This window comes from Rhinatrema bivittatum, chromosome 7, assembly GCF_901001135.1.
Source record: "Rhinatrema bivittatum chromosome 7, aRhiBiv1.1, whole genome shotgun sequence".
Classification (NCBI taxonomy): domain Eukaryota; kingdom Metazoa; phylum Chordata; class Amphibia; order Gymnophiona; family Rhinatrematidae; genus Rhinatrema; species Rhinatrema bivittatum.
In genome coordinates this window covers 133,808,641-133,825,969 of record NC_042621.1, presented here as the reverse complement: position 1 = coordinate 133,825,969, position 17,329 = coordinate 133,808,641, and the positions used below count along the sequence as shown (strand labels likewise).

The following is a 17,329-nucleotide window of genomic DNA, read 5'->3' as shown; positions in this document are numbered from 1 at the left end:
GGTCTAAGTCCACGCCGGGAACCGGCTGCTGGACCGAGGCTCACGGAAATCACCTCAGGAATTCTCAACTGGGGGAGGGACCTGTAGGTATCACCGCAGGAGAGCGGGGCTTGTCTGTAGAGGTAAGATTTCTTCTTTGTTTTGGATTTCTTTGGTTAGAATATCCTAACGCTGTGCAAGCATGTATAGAGTCCCGAACTGCTATGGAGACAGAGAAATACTGAATAGCAGAGCTTCTTGCAGGGGTATATGTACTAGGGCGGACGTCAGATTGAAATCTGACTCCGTCTCCAACTGCTATCAGGAGCACACTATACCCATTGGTCCCGAGTCCATTTGCTACACGTTAGGAAAAAGAGCTTTAAACTCATCTTAATAGCATCCTAGGAGCCTGGGAAGTACGTCCACTTCTATGCTGGCCTCTCCAGTAGAACCTGGCTGGTTGGGCACTGCCTTTGATCTCATGGTTAATCTGTACTTTCTTTACTATTTATTTATTGGGTCTTATATACCGTCACTCGGGTTCCATCGCAATGGTTCACAACAATAAATACATTATAAACAATAAAACAATCAAATAAAATACATATAAAACTTAAATTACAACCAATAGCAGAATTACATAAAATAATCATAAAATACATCAAAAACTCCTGTTCACGCCACCTCCTTTCTCCTAAAATAAGCTACTGTATGAACTCTAAACTACCTAAAACTAAAAACAATAAAATTGGAACGTTAATACATAAAACATTAAACAGTAAAATAGAGCATAAAACAGACTTCATGGCTGATTGGAATATGCCTCCTTAAAAAGCCACGCTTTTAATCCTTTTTTAAACTGTTTAAAATTCACCTCCATTCTTAGTTCTACTGGAAGCATGTTCCATAAATTCGCTCTTTCTCTCACTTGATTTAGACGAGCTGATTGGACTGAAGGTACAGTTAGTAGCCCTTTATTAGCAGAACGCAGATTTCTCTGAGGAACATGTAATTTAATAGCTGTGTTTAGCCAATCTACTTGATCTCCGAAAATCAGTTTATGTAAAATACAGAGAGACTTAAATTTAACAACTGGTAACTAGTATAAATGAATTAAGGTTGGTGTAATATGTTCACTTTTTCTTTTCCCAGTCAAAATACATGCTGCTACGTTCTGAAGTACCTGTAAAGGTCGGATAGTGGAAGCAGGTAATCCTAACAGTAGAGAGTTACAATAATCCAAACTACCAAATAGTAATGATTGTAAAACTGTACGAAAATCATTCAGCTCAAGCAATAGTTTCAGTCGCCGAAGAATTAAAAGCTTTGCATATCCCTCCTTTACTTTTGTTGTGACATGTTTTTTAAAACTGAATTCTGAATCTAAAATTACACCCAAATCCCTGATATTCTCTGCGAATTTGAGTATAGTATTATCCTAAAGCACAATCTGATTGCTGTTTCTTGGAGATATTTTCCTTTCAAGAAGTATAATTTCTGTCTTCTCAACATTCAATATCAATCTCATCTGTGTGAGAACTTGCTTTATAACTTTCAGATACAGAGACATGATCTTGCCCGCTTTTTCCACTGAATCATCAATTGGGACTAAAAACTGTATGTCGTCAGAGTATAAAAAATAAGTCACACCCAGTTGTGATAGCAGATGACAGTAGCAACATGTAGATGTTAAACAGTGATGCTGACAGGGATGAACCCTGTGGTACACCTGTGTTCAAAGCATATTTACCGGAACATGTGTTATTAATTTGGACTTCGTAAAAATGATTAGTTAAAAAAGATTCAAACCAATTAAGCTCCATCCAGATGAGAGTTTTTACGCTTTCCAAGTCCACCAGCACTTGTGTGGTACGGCCTGCTAGCTCTATTGGAATCACAAAGATGAAGAAACCCGACCGGGAACTATTCACAATGTTGCAAACATGTGGGGCCCTTTCATTGACATCTAAAGGGTCATTGCTTGCTAGAGGATATTTGCAGGTGAAGTGCTCTCTCTCCACAACTGAAGCAAAGCAACAGACTTGGATCCCATAACTGGTGTCTTGCTTTCGGACTGTGGCATCTTAGTCCTTTTGATGGCGGTCTCTCAGGTAGCCTGGGGCACTCTGGCACTGAATGTGCCTGATGGAAAGTATCAGCTGCTTCTAAGACTGCCTCTATGGTAATCTTCAGGTGCTGGCATACCCACTGTTGCAAAGGCAGATCCAATCATTCACTACTGTCCAGTTCTAACTCACTACATGTCCCTGTCTGTCCAGGCAGGGCTAGCCCCCTTACCCCCTTTATCCTGTTTGACTCTATGCCATCCCTCTGCCAATTTTATTTGCCTTGTCATATCAATATAATGTGATCCCTGGTATCTCAGTGCCCCATTGACTATCCTCCTTTCACCATGTCTCCCCCCCCCCCCCCCCCCTTTGCATCTATCAACCAAATAGACAGCTACATTCATTACATTAGCACATCTGAAGTGATCTGTAAAGATATTAAACTGCTGGTTGAGCAGTGCACATTGAGAGGGTCATTGAGTCAAGCTATGCAGATGAAGAGGTCAGTTCTATGACGGTTGAGGTTGACAGCTAAGCACTGCAGATGTTGGAGGAGTTCAGTGAAAGCATGGAACAAGATTGGCAAATAAGAAATGAAGATTGTGTCGTTAAAAGGGGAGACCAGATTGACAGTTCGGTGATAAAGAAGAAAATAACTTGTACTGTTCTGTGAGGCTGGGGCAGCAAGTTATATGTCGATTCTGAAATTAAAGAACTAGAGAAGGCTCTGGGAGGAAGTAGAAATGCTCTCAGGAGGGATCTGCAAGTAATCTCAAGCACATATTTTACCTTCATTGTCATCAGCATCCTCAGCTTCCATGGGATCATACTCCTCCTGGTTATTTTCTTCTTCAGTCTCTTCATCATCTTTAGAGTCTTCTCGCCTCCTCTCTTTTTCATCTTTCTAAAATTAAACAGATTATTGTTGAGAAACCTATAAAAGCTCTAGAATGCTTGCTCTATGGTGCCTAATAAGCCATGAAGAATGAAACCTTGAAGATATGGGTACGCTACTTGTTAGCATAATGAGCTGAGAACAAGGAGGCCAAGGTTCACATTCCACTTCTGCTATGAACAATCATGATTTTTTTTTAAGTCTTTATTTATAAGATTTTAAATTACAAAGTTAACTGCTTGTTACAGAAACATATGGATAACTACAATAGAGATCAAAGTAAAAAGGAAATTACTAATTAAAAATAGTTACAATGTAGGTATATCCATATCAAAGCAGAAAATGCCTGAAGGGGTGAAGGAAATAAAGGGGAGTACATTAAAGAAAACCATAATCAAGAAAAGCAATAACACAGTAATAACCAGCAGTATAATAATACTTATAGCACTAAGATACTTGAGGTACAGGGGAGGAGGTAAGTGGCCTACAGGCCTCTATAAAAGATTGTAATTGTTCAAGCAAAAAGGAAAATAAAACATTTGTCACTCCTTTTAATAACACATTTATAGGGGTAACGAAGTACAAAGGAAAACCCAAGAGAAAAAATTTCTTGCCAAAAAGATAGAAAACCTCTCCTCTTAACTTGTGTTACTTGGGCTAAATCAGGAAAAATCCTCACAGGTTGACCATAGAACAAAGAGGGAAACTTCCTAAAATAGTTTCATATCACATTATTTAAATCTGAAGTTGAAATAAAGGAAACTAAAAAAGTACTCCTATCTAAAATCTCCAAAGTAGAGTTTTCAAGAAAATTAGACAAATTGTCCTGAATTTCAGCATTTACAACCAAGCCAGAAGTTGTTCTTTTAGGAAGAAAATAAAGGAAAATTAGTGCTTACCTGATAATTTTCGTTCCTGTAGTACCAAGGCTCAGTCCAGACTGCTGGGTTATGCCTCCTGTCCAGCAGATGGAGTCAGAGAGAAACTGAAAAGGCACCACCCATATACCCTGGTGCGCCCCCTGCGATCCTTCAGTATAATCGATAACAAAGCAGAATGATAGAAGAAATCTTAGGCAAGAACCCGTGACTAGAACAAGTGAAACATGAACTCTTGGAAAAAACGAGGAAAAAACCCCGGCTGAAAATGCCGCTGAACTAAATGATAAGATATCTGTGTAAGCGTTCCATAAAGGAATTCTGAAATACAAGAATACAGTGACGGGACTGCTACTAACATGGGCGGGCGTCTGGACTGATCCTTGGTACTACAGGAACGAAAATTATCAGGTAAGCACTAATTTTACTTTCCCTGTACGTACCAGGATCAGTCCAGACTGCTGGGAAGTACCCAAGCTTCCCTAAAAGGGGTGGGACCTCGACAGTCCCGCTCGAAGCACACCGCTGCCAAACGAAGGTACCGTCGGATCTTGCACATCCAAACGGTAATGTGTGCAAGGATTTCCAAGTCGCCGCCCGGCAAATTTCCTGAGGAGAAACAAAGGCACTCTCCGCCCAAGACGCAGCCTGGGAACGCAGAGAATGAGCCTTAAGACCTTCCGGAACGGCACGCCCAGACAAATGTAAGCTGAAGCAATAGCGTCCTTCAGCCAGCGGGCCATAGTCATCTTAGAAGCCTTGGACCCCTTCTTAGGACCACTCCATAAAACGAAAAGATGATCAGACAATCGAAAAGGATTAGTGACTTCCAAGTATTGTAATAACGCCCGTCGAACATCCAACCTCCTAAGTTCCGAAGCCTCACTGCCATCCGCCGAAAAAGCTGGTAGTTCTACCGTCTGATTCACATGAAAAGACGTAACCACCTTTGGCAAGAAGGAAGGGACAGTTCGAAGCGAAACACCCAAGTCCGAAATGCGGAGGAAAGGTTCTCTGCATGATAATACTTGGAGCTCTGAAATGCGCCTCGCAGAACAAATAGCCACCAAGAAAACCGTCTTGAGAGTGAGATCCTTGAGCGTAGCCCGCTTCAGCGGTTCAAAAGGAGAAGTACTAAGGCCACGAAGAACCAAATTTGGACTCCAAGCGGGACAGATAGGTCTCACCAGCGGACGCAAATGCTTGACCCCCTTCAAAAATCTGGCTACATCTGGGTGCATGGCAATGGAAACGCCGTCAATTTTGCCGCGAAAACAGCCTAAGGCCGCCACCTGCACACGAAGGGAATTATAGGATAAGCCCTTCTTTAGGCCCTCCTGCAGGAATTGCAGGACCTGAGACACTGTAGCTTGTCTCGGAGACATGGAGAAACCACGACACCAAGAGTCGAACACCTTCCATACACGCACATAGGTAACCGAGGTAGACGGCTTACGAGCTTGAAGAAGAGTAGTGATGACGGAATCAGAATATCCCTTCTTCCTCAATTGACGCCTCTCATAAGCCAGGCCGCTAGACAGAAGCGATCTGCCTGGTCGATAAACACTGGACCCTGCCGCAATAGGCGAGGTAGGTGACCGAGACGCAAGGGACCGTCTACCGCTAGGTTGATCAGATCGGCAAACCACGGCCTCCTTGGCCACTCCAGCGCCACGAGAATGACCGGACCCTGGTGGGATTCTATCCAACGCAACACTTTGCCTACCAGCGGCCACGGAGGGAACACGTACAGGAGAACATGCTCGGGCCATGGAAGAACCAACGCGTCCACGCCTTCCGACCCGTGCTCTCGTCTGCGGCTGAAGAAGCGCGCTGCCTTTGCATTTAGGCGCGTCGCCATGAGATCCACTCGGGGCGTTCCCCATCTTCGAACAATGAGTTTGAGTGCCTCTTGTGACAGTTCCCACTCCCCCGGATCTAATTGCTGCCGGCTGAGATAGTCTGCCTGGATGTTGTCGACTCCGGCTATGTGTGATGCCGCTAATCGAGACAGATGCTTTTCCGCCCAATCCATTAACTTGCTCGCCTCGGACGCAACCAAGTAACTCCTGGTGCCCCCTTGGCGATTTATATAAGCCACCTTCGTCGCATTGTCTGACAGAACTCGAACTGCTTGATGTCGGATCAGAGGGAGAAACCGCTGCAGCGCCAAGCGGACTGCCCTCGGAAGCCCCTAGTCCTCCCCCCGACAAATTATCCAAACGTGACTCTACAAGCCGAAGTAATCGCCACCAGGAATATAACTTTCCAGGTGAGGAACTTCAGATCGCAGGACTGCAGCAGCTCAAAAGGAGGGCGCATGAGCCATGTCAGGACAACACTGAAGTCCCAGAATGCAACAGGAGGCCTAAGAGGGAGCTTTGGCTGGAGACCCCTCATGAAACGGCTTACTAAGGGCTGCACCGAAACAGGTGTGCCAATGACACCTTGATGGTACGCACTGACAGCACTAAGATGAACCCTGTCCGAGCTGGTTTGGAGCCCAGACTCGGAAAGGTGCCACAAGTAGTCCAACAGCTGGGGGAGGGGACATAAGCAAGGATCCAAGTCATGCCCTGCACACCAGACAGAAAATCTTTTCCACTTCAAGCTGTAGGACTTCCTGGTGGAAGACTTCCTAGAAGCCATGGGCACCTGGGATACACAGTCCGAGAGAGCCAATGGCTGAAGGACTACATGCTCAACATAAAAGCCATCAAGGACAACGACCAAAGGTTTGGATGGCGCAGGGAATCCTGATTCTGTGTGATCAGATTAGGCGCAGTCCCCAGCCTGTTGGGGGCCCACACAGACAGATCTTGCAAGAGTGGAAACCAGACCAGTTGGGGCCAAAAGGGCGCCACGAGGATAATGGTCTCTCTGTCCTGTTGAAGCTTCAGCAGCGTCTTCAAGAAGAGTAGAGGAGGGTACGCATACAGCAGGCCCCTCCCCAGTGGAGGGAGAAGGCATCGCAGGCCGGATGTTCGTCCCCCAACAACAGGGAGCAAAACCTGCTCACCTTGTAGTTGTGAGGGGAGGTGAAGAGGTTCACATCTGGTATACCCCACCAGCGAAAAAGCCTGGCCACTACCTCCGGGTTGAGGGACCACTCGTGTGGCTGGAAGTAGCAACTGAAGCGGTCCGCCAATATGTCAACTTAATTGACATAATTAATAGACCTGTCAACTTAATTGTTTAAGTCTTTTTTTTTTTTTTTTTTTTCTCCTTTATCTTTTGGTCATCAATGTTACAACGTTATTGTTAAATTTTGAACTTATGTACACTGTTCCAAGTTTCATAACCTTGTTCTATGTAATGCCTTTTGGCAATTTTCATGTTCTGTTTCAATGTAAACCGATGTGATCTTTATTTCATATAGGAACACCGGTATATAAAAATCTAAAAATAAATAAATAAATAAATGTTCAGATATCCCGGCAGGTATGCCGCTCACAGAGACATCCCCTGTGAGAGGGCCCAGGTCCACACTTGCACCACCTCGTGACAGAGGAGGAACGAGCCGTGCCTCCCTGTTTATTGATATACCACATCGCCACTTGGTTGTCCATCTGGATCAGGAGTTCCTTGTGTGGAAACTGGTCCCTGAACGCCCACAAGTAGTAAAAAAAATATGAATCCCCAGTTGTATAAATATGCTGTGAAGACAGCCAGACAATTTGTGAAAACTTGCATTGCCTTTGCTAGACTGATATACAGTATAAAATACTATACATATTTATCACAAATATGATATATATCCTGTGCCATGGATGCATCTTTATATAGGTGTAAGTTTCTTTCAAATCCAGAACAGACAGTTGTCTTTGTTTAAAATGGGGCATTAAGGTGTTTATACTAACTAGATACATTTTTCTCTCATAAGAAGACTGTTCAAGGCCCTTGAGTCTAAGGTGGGATGCTATCCTCCAATTTTCTTGGGAACTAGAAGTGCCTGGAGTACAGTCCCCATCTTTTTCCTGTGGTGAGTTAGATTTGACTGCTTTGACCTTCAAAAGGGTGGCAATTTCCAACCTGATCAAGTCCCGGTATTTAAGTATCAATACTCTCCTTGGTGGCCTATTTAGAAGGGATTCCAATAGGTGTAATTTGTAGGCCTTTAACACAATCTGAAGGAGTCAGCTGTTCAAGGTAATCATGGTATGTATGATATGTTGAAGGTGTAAATTGCACTACTGATTACATAAACAGAATATACACAATTAATGATGCTAAGTCATTTAATACAAGAAATCATAAATCATTGTGCAAAAGATTACATGACAGGATAAGAGGAAGTGAGACCTAGAACACTCATCTGGCACACTGCATTTAAGCAGAAAGGAATCACCACTTTTTATGGTGAACTTTAGCTAATCATTATGTTCCATTAGAAACACTAACCCTATTTATACAAAATTGTCAATTTTCCATTCCCATTTCCAAAATATCAATACCACATGTGAATGGGAATATGTATTGATATTTTGGAAATAGGAATGTGAAATTGACAATTTTATATAAATAGCTTAGTTTAGTTTTTTAAAATTTGTTAATCACTTATGCCAAGGGCTCTAAGCGATGTACAAGTATATATTCACAATATAAAGTTCAAAGAATGCAAATCAAGCATAAGGACTAAACAAACAAGGCATCTACTATATTAATATCCAACAGAGCAAAAACAAAGAATTTCTGTCTTCTATTATGCTTACTCAGTCAAAGGCCTGTGGGACATTCCATGTCAGGTGGACCAATTTAGAAAATCATCCACGCTTGACCTCCTTCAAACTGAATAAAATTTTCTGTGGATGTTTGCTAGGGCCTCAAACAAAACTATGCAAAATTTTTCGGCTAGATCTCTACTGGTTCAAGAGCTAGAGGCAGCTGAAAGAAGGTCACTCAGAGTTCTTTGCTCCCCGCAACATAAAATGCCCACTTTGTCCGGGCACTATAGCCAAAAAACCCCTGTTAGGGGCCTGAAATTTTGTGGATTATTACAACCTCTGGTACTAAGTTCCTTTGCAAAGTTTGGAACTTAACATGAGCTTGCTACCTTTTTATGGGCCAGCAAACTATGTGAAAAATTTTACAAAAGAAATTTAAGGTGTATTTTGACTTCTCATTGCTTCTGAAGTATACTTTGATTCAGGCCATAACTGGATGAGTAGTCATGGCCCATGATGTACATCTAGGATTTGCACTAGGAGGCTTTGCAGGCAACTGGAAGCAGAGATATACCGTATTTTTCGCTCCATAAGACGCACCTGACCATAAGACGCACCTAGGATTCAGAGGGGGAAAATTTAAAAAAAAAAAAAATTGTGCTAAACCGGCTCTGCGTCTGGGCGTCTTATGGAGCAAATTAGGGGAGTGCATAGCTTTTTTTTTCTCCCCATTTTGTTTTCGGGTCTGGGGAGGGCCATTTCGGTCCACTCCCCAGATCAGAAAACTTTTCTTTCTCTGGGAACCCCCCCCCCCCATCCCAACCCAACCCTTTAAATTAACAACCTCCACCCCCCTGACCCCCCAAGACCTGCCGAATTAATTTCCTGCAACCCCCCACCCTCCTGACCCCCCCAAGACCTGCCGAATTAATTTCCTGCAACCCCCCACCCTCCTGACCCCCCCAAGACCTGCCAAACGTCCCTGGTGGTCCAGCGGGGGTCCAGGAGCGGTCCGGGAACGATCTCCTGGGCGTGAGCCGTCGGCTGCCAGTAAACAAAATGGCGCCGACGGCCCTATGCCCTCACTATGTCACTGAGACCGACCGCTGCTATTGGTCGGTCTCAGTGACATAGTGAGGGCATAGGGCCGTCGGCGCCATTTTGTTTACTGGCAGCCGACGGCCCTATGCCCTCACTATGTCACTGAGACCGACCAATAGCAGCGGTCGGTCTCAGTGACATAGTGTGGGCATACGGCCGTCGGCTGCCAGTAAACAAAATGGCGCCGACGGCCCTATGCCCTCACTATGTCACTGAGACCGACCAATAGCAGCGGTCGGTCTCAGTGACATAGTGTGGGCATAGGGCCGTTGGCTGCCAGTAAACAAAATGGCGCCGACGGCCCTATGCCCTCACTATGTCACTGAGACCGACCAATAGCAGCGGTCGGTCTCAGTGACATAGTGAGGGCATAGGGCCGTCGGCGCCATTTTGTTTACTGGCAGCCGACGGCCCACACCCAGGAGATCATTCCCGGACCCCCGCTGGACCACCAGGGACGTTTGGCAGGTCTTGGGGGGGTCAGGAGGGTGGGGGGTTGCAGGAAATTAATTTGTCAGGTCTTGGGGGGGGTCAGGAGGGTGGGGGGTTGTAGGAAATTAAGTCGGCAGGTCTTGGGGGAGTCGGGGGGGGGGGGGGGTTGTTAGATTTTTGTTTGGTTTTTTTTTTATATTTGCTCCATAAGACGCACATACATTTTCCCCCCACCTTTGGGGGAAAAAAAGTGCGTCTTATGGAGCGAAAAATACGGTAGTTAATTAAAGACATGATGTCACCTTTTTAGGAAACTTTTCACCATTTTTTGGGTGCAAAACTCTCTTCTATGTAGTTTTTAATTTTTTTTCTAATATCATATCATCTGTTTTGTTACAAAAGTGACCCTGTTTCATCTTGGATCCAGTTTTGCTTTGGCCAGAATTACAGTCCCAAAGCAAAGCATAATTTGCATATATGAATGAACTATGTTAAAAAGAGCCATCTTTGGCACCCAACTGAGAAACATGCAAATGAGCTAGAGATGTGAAAGTTTACAATGCAGCTCAGTTTACTGTGCTTTTGACACATATTTGTTTAGACATATTTTCATAAATTAGTCAAAGTCAATGCAAAACTTTGTATGCTGATTAGTTATCTTGCATTGGCCAGTGGTGGCTGAGCCACTGCCAATTCAGCAAAATTGACAACCCCATTGTCTAGGGGCCACTCCAGATAGTCACAAATGGCACCAGCCACAGGTTTCCAAGCTTTTACTTAAGCAGAAAATACGAAAAGGCAAGACACTACATACGAGAATTGTTTAAACTACAGATTTCACAAAAATTCACTAAGTGATTTTTCCTGCCTTGCACATGCTTTTGAAAGTCCCATCAATATATGAAAAGTGGCTTGTGAGTAAATGTATTTCTTGACACTTCTAGAGAAACTTATATAGAGTTGTATAAAAATATGAGCAAATAAAAATTAAACTAAGCTAAAAAAACAAAACTATGAAAACAAGAAAGTTACATATCAAGTTCTTATTGCATCCTTAGGAGCAATCAATAGGTTTAAACTTTTATTAGGCTGTATAGTGAAGAGTTGGTGTTTATCAAGCTGATATATGACAACAACCAGAAGCTTCAAATGGCAATATTTTATTTTATTTTTTAATCCTATTTATTATGATAGCCCTTGCCTTGTGGAATTTGGAGCGATTTACATGCAAAAAAAATGGTATACACACACACACACTGTATATGGTCAAGTTGGGTCATATTTTTTCACACGTTTTTATATTTTAAATTATATTTGTGAACTGATTTTTATGATGCCACAATAAAAGCTATTCTTTCCTCTGTTTTTCCTCATTCTATGGGCAGTAATTATATAGATGGTCAATATTTTTTGAGTCACCTTATAGAAGACCCTATTTTTCTTTTCTTCCTTTCATCCTGTTTTAGTGTATGCTTTCTTATTTATTTATTCGATATATATTCTGCCTTTCAGACACTTCAAAGTATGTATTTCCCTGTCCCCAGAGGGTTCTTAATGTAAGTTTGTTCCTGAGGCAATGGAGGCTGAAGTGACTTGCCCAAGGTCACAGGGAGGGGCAGTGGGATTTGAACCCTGGTTTCTCTGGTTCACAGGCCACTGCTTTAGCCAGTAGGCTACTCCTCCACTGACCTTGTACTTTCCCCTGTCATTCCGTTTGCTGTTGCATTCAGTGTAGTGGGTTGCCTCTCTGGTATTTTGTTGTCTATAGGTGTCCATGAGTGTATAAATATTCTCCTCAGGGGTAGGGGCTGAATGAGTGTAGCTGAGCTCTTGAGAGAATGGGGTAAGAGTACAGATGTTCATGGGTGGTGGTGCTCATACCTTTCGCTCTTCTCTCTCCTCCTTCTTCTCCTTATCATCTCCAGACTTTCTCCTCTTAGGTTTGGGATCATTGTTATCATCATCCTTTTCTTCTTTCTTCTCTTTTTTCTCATCCTTTTTTACTTTTTTTTCTTTCTCCTTCTTGTCCTCTTTCTCTGGAAGGGCCATAAGTGCTCTGTATATCCGGACCCCAAAATCTCTCTGAAGCATTTCATTAAAGAGTTCAGCAAAAAGAGACACCTGCAAAGGCAGAAATAATATATGGACTGAAAAGTAGGTGAATATGTGCTTACAGGATAGGAGAGTGCAAAGAATAAAAATAAAGCATAAACAGTTCCTAACAGAAAGATAGAAATCAAAGGTAAGACCTGTGGGAGACTCTCCAAGAATGGAGATGATGGTAATCAGATTGACTAATTTGCTGTGGAAAGGAGGGAGCAGAAACACAGAGCATAACTTTTTTATTTTACTATATGTTACTGTTTGGGTTTAAGTTCTTTTGGTTGGTTGAGTTCCACCTTAAGGAACAGATGGGCTCAAAGGGACAACATGCTATTCATGCAACATTTTGTATACTTATATGAGGAATTAAATAATAGTTAAAAAAAAAAAAAAAGAAAGGCAGTAATCAAAATAATTTAATTTAATTCTAAAAGAAGAGAGCAGTTTCATTCAGTCAATGCCCTTTCTAGCAGTTAGGAAGATTCAAGGAGAAGCTTTCAACCTCAAATCATATCATGTCAATCATGGATGTCAAGTAATACATTAGCGCTATTAATATCTACTCAGGGTTAGCCCTGTGGACACTCCTGAGGGTCCTGCCAAGCTCTCCCCAAGACTACCTGCCCCAGTGAAATTGCCCCTACACTGGAAGCCTCCCACCCACCAACTGGATTCATGTTTCCCTTGGGCAAGTACTCTGCCCCAACAAGCTATCCCCTGGTGGTTTCCAGAGACTCCGAAATCCCATACAACCCAAGGGTCACACATTTCTAGAAATATAACTACAGACCAAAAACAAAAAATACTGCGATCATCAGTGAATCACAGAATAGAGCTAACAAACTAAAAAGTTTTATTAACAAACACTGGAAATAGTGAACAAAAAGATTTAGTTTGCAACCAACCAACAGGTAAAATAACAAAAATTCATATAGTTACCAATATCTAGACAAGTTTCACTGTACTTAGGCAGTACCTGGGGAAGTTCAGGTTAAGCTATCCCCACAGTACATAAGTACATAAGATTTGTCATGCTGGGTCAGACCAAAGGTCCATCAAGCCCAGTATCTTGTTTCCAACAGAGGCCCATCCAGGTCACACGTACCTAGCAGGATCCCAAGGGGGTAGATAGATTTCTTGCTGCTTATCCCAGGGATAAGAAATGGATTTCTGCAACTCCAACTTAATAATGGTTTATGGACTTTTTCTCCAGGAATCTGTCCAAACCATTTTTTAAATGCAGATACACTAACAGCTTTCACTACATCCACTGGCAATGAATTCCAGAGCTTAATTATATGTTAAGTAAAAAAATATTTTCTCTTATCAGTTTTAAATGCATTACCTAGTAACTTCATTGTGTGACCACCTAGTCTTTGTAATCTTTGAAAGAGGAAACAACCGATTAACATTTACTCGTTCCACTCCACTCATTATTTTATAGATCTCTATCATATCCCCCCCTCAGCAATCTCTTCTCCAAGCTGAAGAGTCCTAACCTCTTTAGCCTTTCCTCATAGGGGAATCGTTCCATCCCCTTTATCATTTTGGTCTCTTCTCTGTACCTTTTCTAATTCTGTTATATATTTGAGATGTGGTGACCAGAACTGCAAAAATACTCAAGATGAGGTTGCACTATGGAGTTATACAAAAGCTCTCATACTCTCCATTCCTTTCCTAATAATTCCTAGCATTCTTTTTGCTTTTGTGGCTTCTGCTGCACACTGAACAGAAGATTTTAATGTATTATCAATGATGATGCCTAGATCCTTTTCCTGAATAGTGACCCCTAATGTGGAACCTTGCATTGTGTAGCTATAACTTGGGTTACTTTTCACTAAATGCATCACTTTGTACTTGCCCACATTAAATTTCATTTTCCATTTGCATGCCCTGGTCCCAGTTTGTTCCCAGTTCACCCAGGTAAAGGACTTCCTAATCCCCCCTAGTTAATTAGCCTCCCTTTTACCCTGTTAGCCCCTTCCCTTAAAACCTGCTGACTAGCCTAGTTTTTTTCTTTTAGGACTTACACGCCATCCATAACGGAAATAAAGTAGGGTACCCATGCACGTGCTTGTGCTTGTATGCTGGCTTCATTCATAAATCCTGGAACAGCCATACCCTGCCCAGGCCCTTGCTCTTTTTTGGCAAAAAATTGGAGTGCGCATACTGGGAGATATGTGCATACGCCTCTTAAAATCCACGTGGCGTGTTCTGGCCCGACTTCTGTGTGTATCTACCAGCTTTGGCGAGTGATGAGCTTTTAAAATTCACCCCTTAGTGAATTGTGGACCAGTCTATACAAACGCTGGTACTGTACAAACAATGATAGCTCCAGGCACTGCCTTCCTAACAGGAATACAGAATATTGCAACATTACACCTTCATGTGGAGACTGAGGAAGTATGCATTCCATGCCTCATTTTGTGTTATATGATAAGTTAACTTGTTTAATCCTAGCTGCCAGAAATTGCAGAGAACAGCAGAAGATTGGCAAGTAGGTGGCAGCCTGTTCAAGGATTACGAGGGAAAGAAGATCCTACTAGGGAAACAAAAAGATCCCAGTACAAAATAAGAAATCTCAACAGGCAGAAAGATCCTCATTTTGCTACAGTGGGCAATACTTTTCTACTGTCATCTCCTAGTCTAGTCAAAATGTACAAACTGAGGACAATTCTCAAAACTGTGTGTGTCTGACAGTCTTGGCAGACAAGAATGAACAAAGGGAAGCTAGGGTATTGCTTGTATACAAAATGGCACTTTTTGTATGCTTATCTGCTAAGATGATAAAATTCAAATGAACAAGACAACAAACCTTATCCTGGATAAGGAGACCTACAAGTGTCATGCTCTAATGCTGGCAATTATTCTTGCAGTGAAGACACTACAATTACCATTTTACTATGAAAGGCCATATATGAGCAGTGAAAGGCTTTTGGGCTTTTTTCAGAAAGCTGTGGAAGAATACATCCATTTGGCATGGGTACAATCACAGGTGACATAACCCACTGGTGTGACTGTGAACCTACTTGACTTCAGAGAATGGATAAACTCTATTGATCAAAATGTTTGTCAATCAAGATTACTAACATTGTGTGTCAGGGAAGACTATAGTGATAGGAGTATACTACCGTCCACCTGGTCAAGATGGTGAGATGGACAGTGAAATGCTATGAGAAATTAGGGAAGCTAACCAAATTGGTAGTACGGTAATAATGGGAGACTTCAATTACCCAAGAACAGTGGTGCAGGAAAAAGTTCTCAGTTCCACTTAACTCAGTTACTTTATTATAGAAAATTCAATAACAGTTATTCAATATGGCAACTCCATCAATGATAACAAAGATTTCTTAAAGTCCCCCGACACGGTCCCGTGTTTCGCGGTGGCTGCATCGGGAGGGACCATATATCACTTTGAATCTTTAAAGTGATCTCTGGAGCGCAATTGATGTTATCATTGATGGAGTTGCCATATTGAATAACTGTTATTGAATTTTCTATAATAAAGTAACTGAGTTAAGTGGAACTGAGAACTTTTTCCTGCACCAGTGTTCTTGAGTACTTGCTTATGTGCAAGGTTATGCTTCTGTGGATTATCAGACTTCAATTACCCCAATATTGACTGGGTAAATGTATCATCGGGACACGCTAGAGAGATAATGTTCCTGGATGGAATAAATGATAGCTTTATGGAGCAATTAGTTCAGGAACCGATGAGAGAGGGAGCAATTTTAGATCTAATTCTCGGTGGAGCACAGGACTTGGTGAGAGAGGTAACGGTGGTGGGGCCGCTTGGCAATAGTGATCATAATATGATCAAATTTGAATTGACTGGAAGAGGAAACAGTATGCAAATCCACAGCTCTCGTGCTAAACTTTCAAAAGGGAAACTTTGATAAAATGAGAAAAATTGTTCGAAAAAAACTGAAAGGAGCAGCTACAAAAGTAAAAAATGTGCAAGAGGTGTGGTCATTGTTAAAAAATACCATTCTAGAAGCACAGTCCAGATGTATTCCACACATTAAGAAAGGTGGAAAAAAGGCAAAACGATTACCGGCATGGTTAAAAGGGGAGGTGAAAGAAGCTATTTTAGCCAAAAGATCTTCATTCAAAAATTGGAAGAAGGATCCAACAGAAGAAAATAGGATAATGCATAAACGTTGGCAAGTTAAATGTAAGACATTGATAAGACAGGCTAAGAGAGAATTTGAAAAGAAGTTGGCTGTAGAGGCAAAAACTCACAGTAAAACCTTTTTAAAATATATCCGAAGCAGAAAGCCTGTGAGGGAGTCAGTTGGACTGTTAGATGATCGAGGGGTTAAAGGGGCACTTAGAGAAGATAAGGCCATCGCGGAAAGATTAAATGATTTCTTTGCTTCAGTGTTTACTGAAGAGGATTTTGGGGAGGTACCCGTACTGGAGAAGGTTTTCATGGGTAATGATTCAGATAGACTGAATCAAATCACGGTGAACCTAGAAGATGTGGTAGACCTGACTGACAAACTGAAGAGTAGTAAATTACCTGGACTGGATGGTATACACCCCAGAGTTCTGAAGGAACTAAAAAATGAAATTTCAGACCTATTAGTAAATATTTGTAAACTATCATTAAAATTGTCCATTGTACCTGAAGGCGGGAGGATAGCTAATGTAACCCCAATATTTAAAAAGGGCTCCAGGGGCAATCCGGGAAACTACAGATCGGTTAGCCTGACTTCAGTACCAGGAAAAATAATGGAAAGTGTTCTAAACATCAAAATCACAGAACATATAGAAAGACATGGTTTAATGGAACAAAGACAGCATGGCTTTACCCAAGGCAAGTCTTGCCTCACAAATCTGCTTCACTTTTTTGAAAGAGTTAATAAATATGTGGATAAAGGTGAACCGGTAGATGTAGTATACTTGGATTTTCAGAAGGCGTTTGACAAAGTTCCTCATGAGAGGCTTCTAGGAAAAGTAAAAAGTCATGGGATAGATGGCGATGTCCTTTCGTGGATTGCAAACTGGCTAAAAGACAGGAAACAGAGAGTAGGATTAAATGGACAATTTTCTCAGTGGAAGGGAGTGGGCAGTGGAGTGCCTCAGGGATCTGTAATGGGACCCTTACTTTTCAATATATTTATAAATCAGTGGTTCTCAACCCTGTCCTGGGGACCCCACCAGCCAGTCGGGTTTTCATGATATCCACAATGAATATGCATG

The 17,329-nt window shown here is 42.2% G+C and overlaps 1 protein-coding gene across 6 annotated transcripts in view; it reads right to left on the bottom strand.

The window, feature by feature from the left end:
* The window catches only part of CCAR1 (cell division cycle and apoptosis regulator 1), a 244,415-nt gene that overhangs the window by 69,158 nt on the left and 157,928 nt on the right, over window positions 1-17,329 (bottom strand). For all 6 annotated transcript variants that reach the window (XM_029609164.1, XM_029609162.1, XM_029609165.1 and 3 more), the window contains exons 18-19: window positions 11,903-12,142; window positions 2,841-2,955 (exon numbers count right to left, since the gene is read on the bottom strand). In XM_029609164.1, coding sequence (XP_029465024.1) covers window positions 2,841-2,955; window positions 11,903-12,142 — 355 coding nt within the window. The remainder of the gene's footprint in view (window positions 1-2,840; window positions 2,956-11,902; window positions 12,143-17,329) is intronic.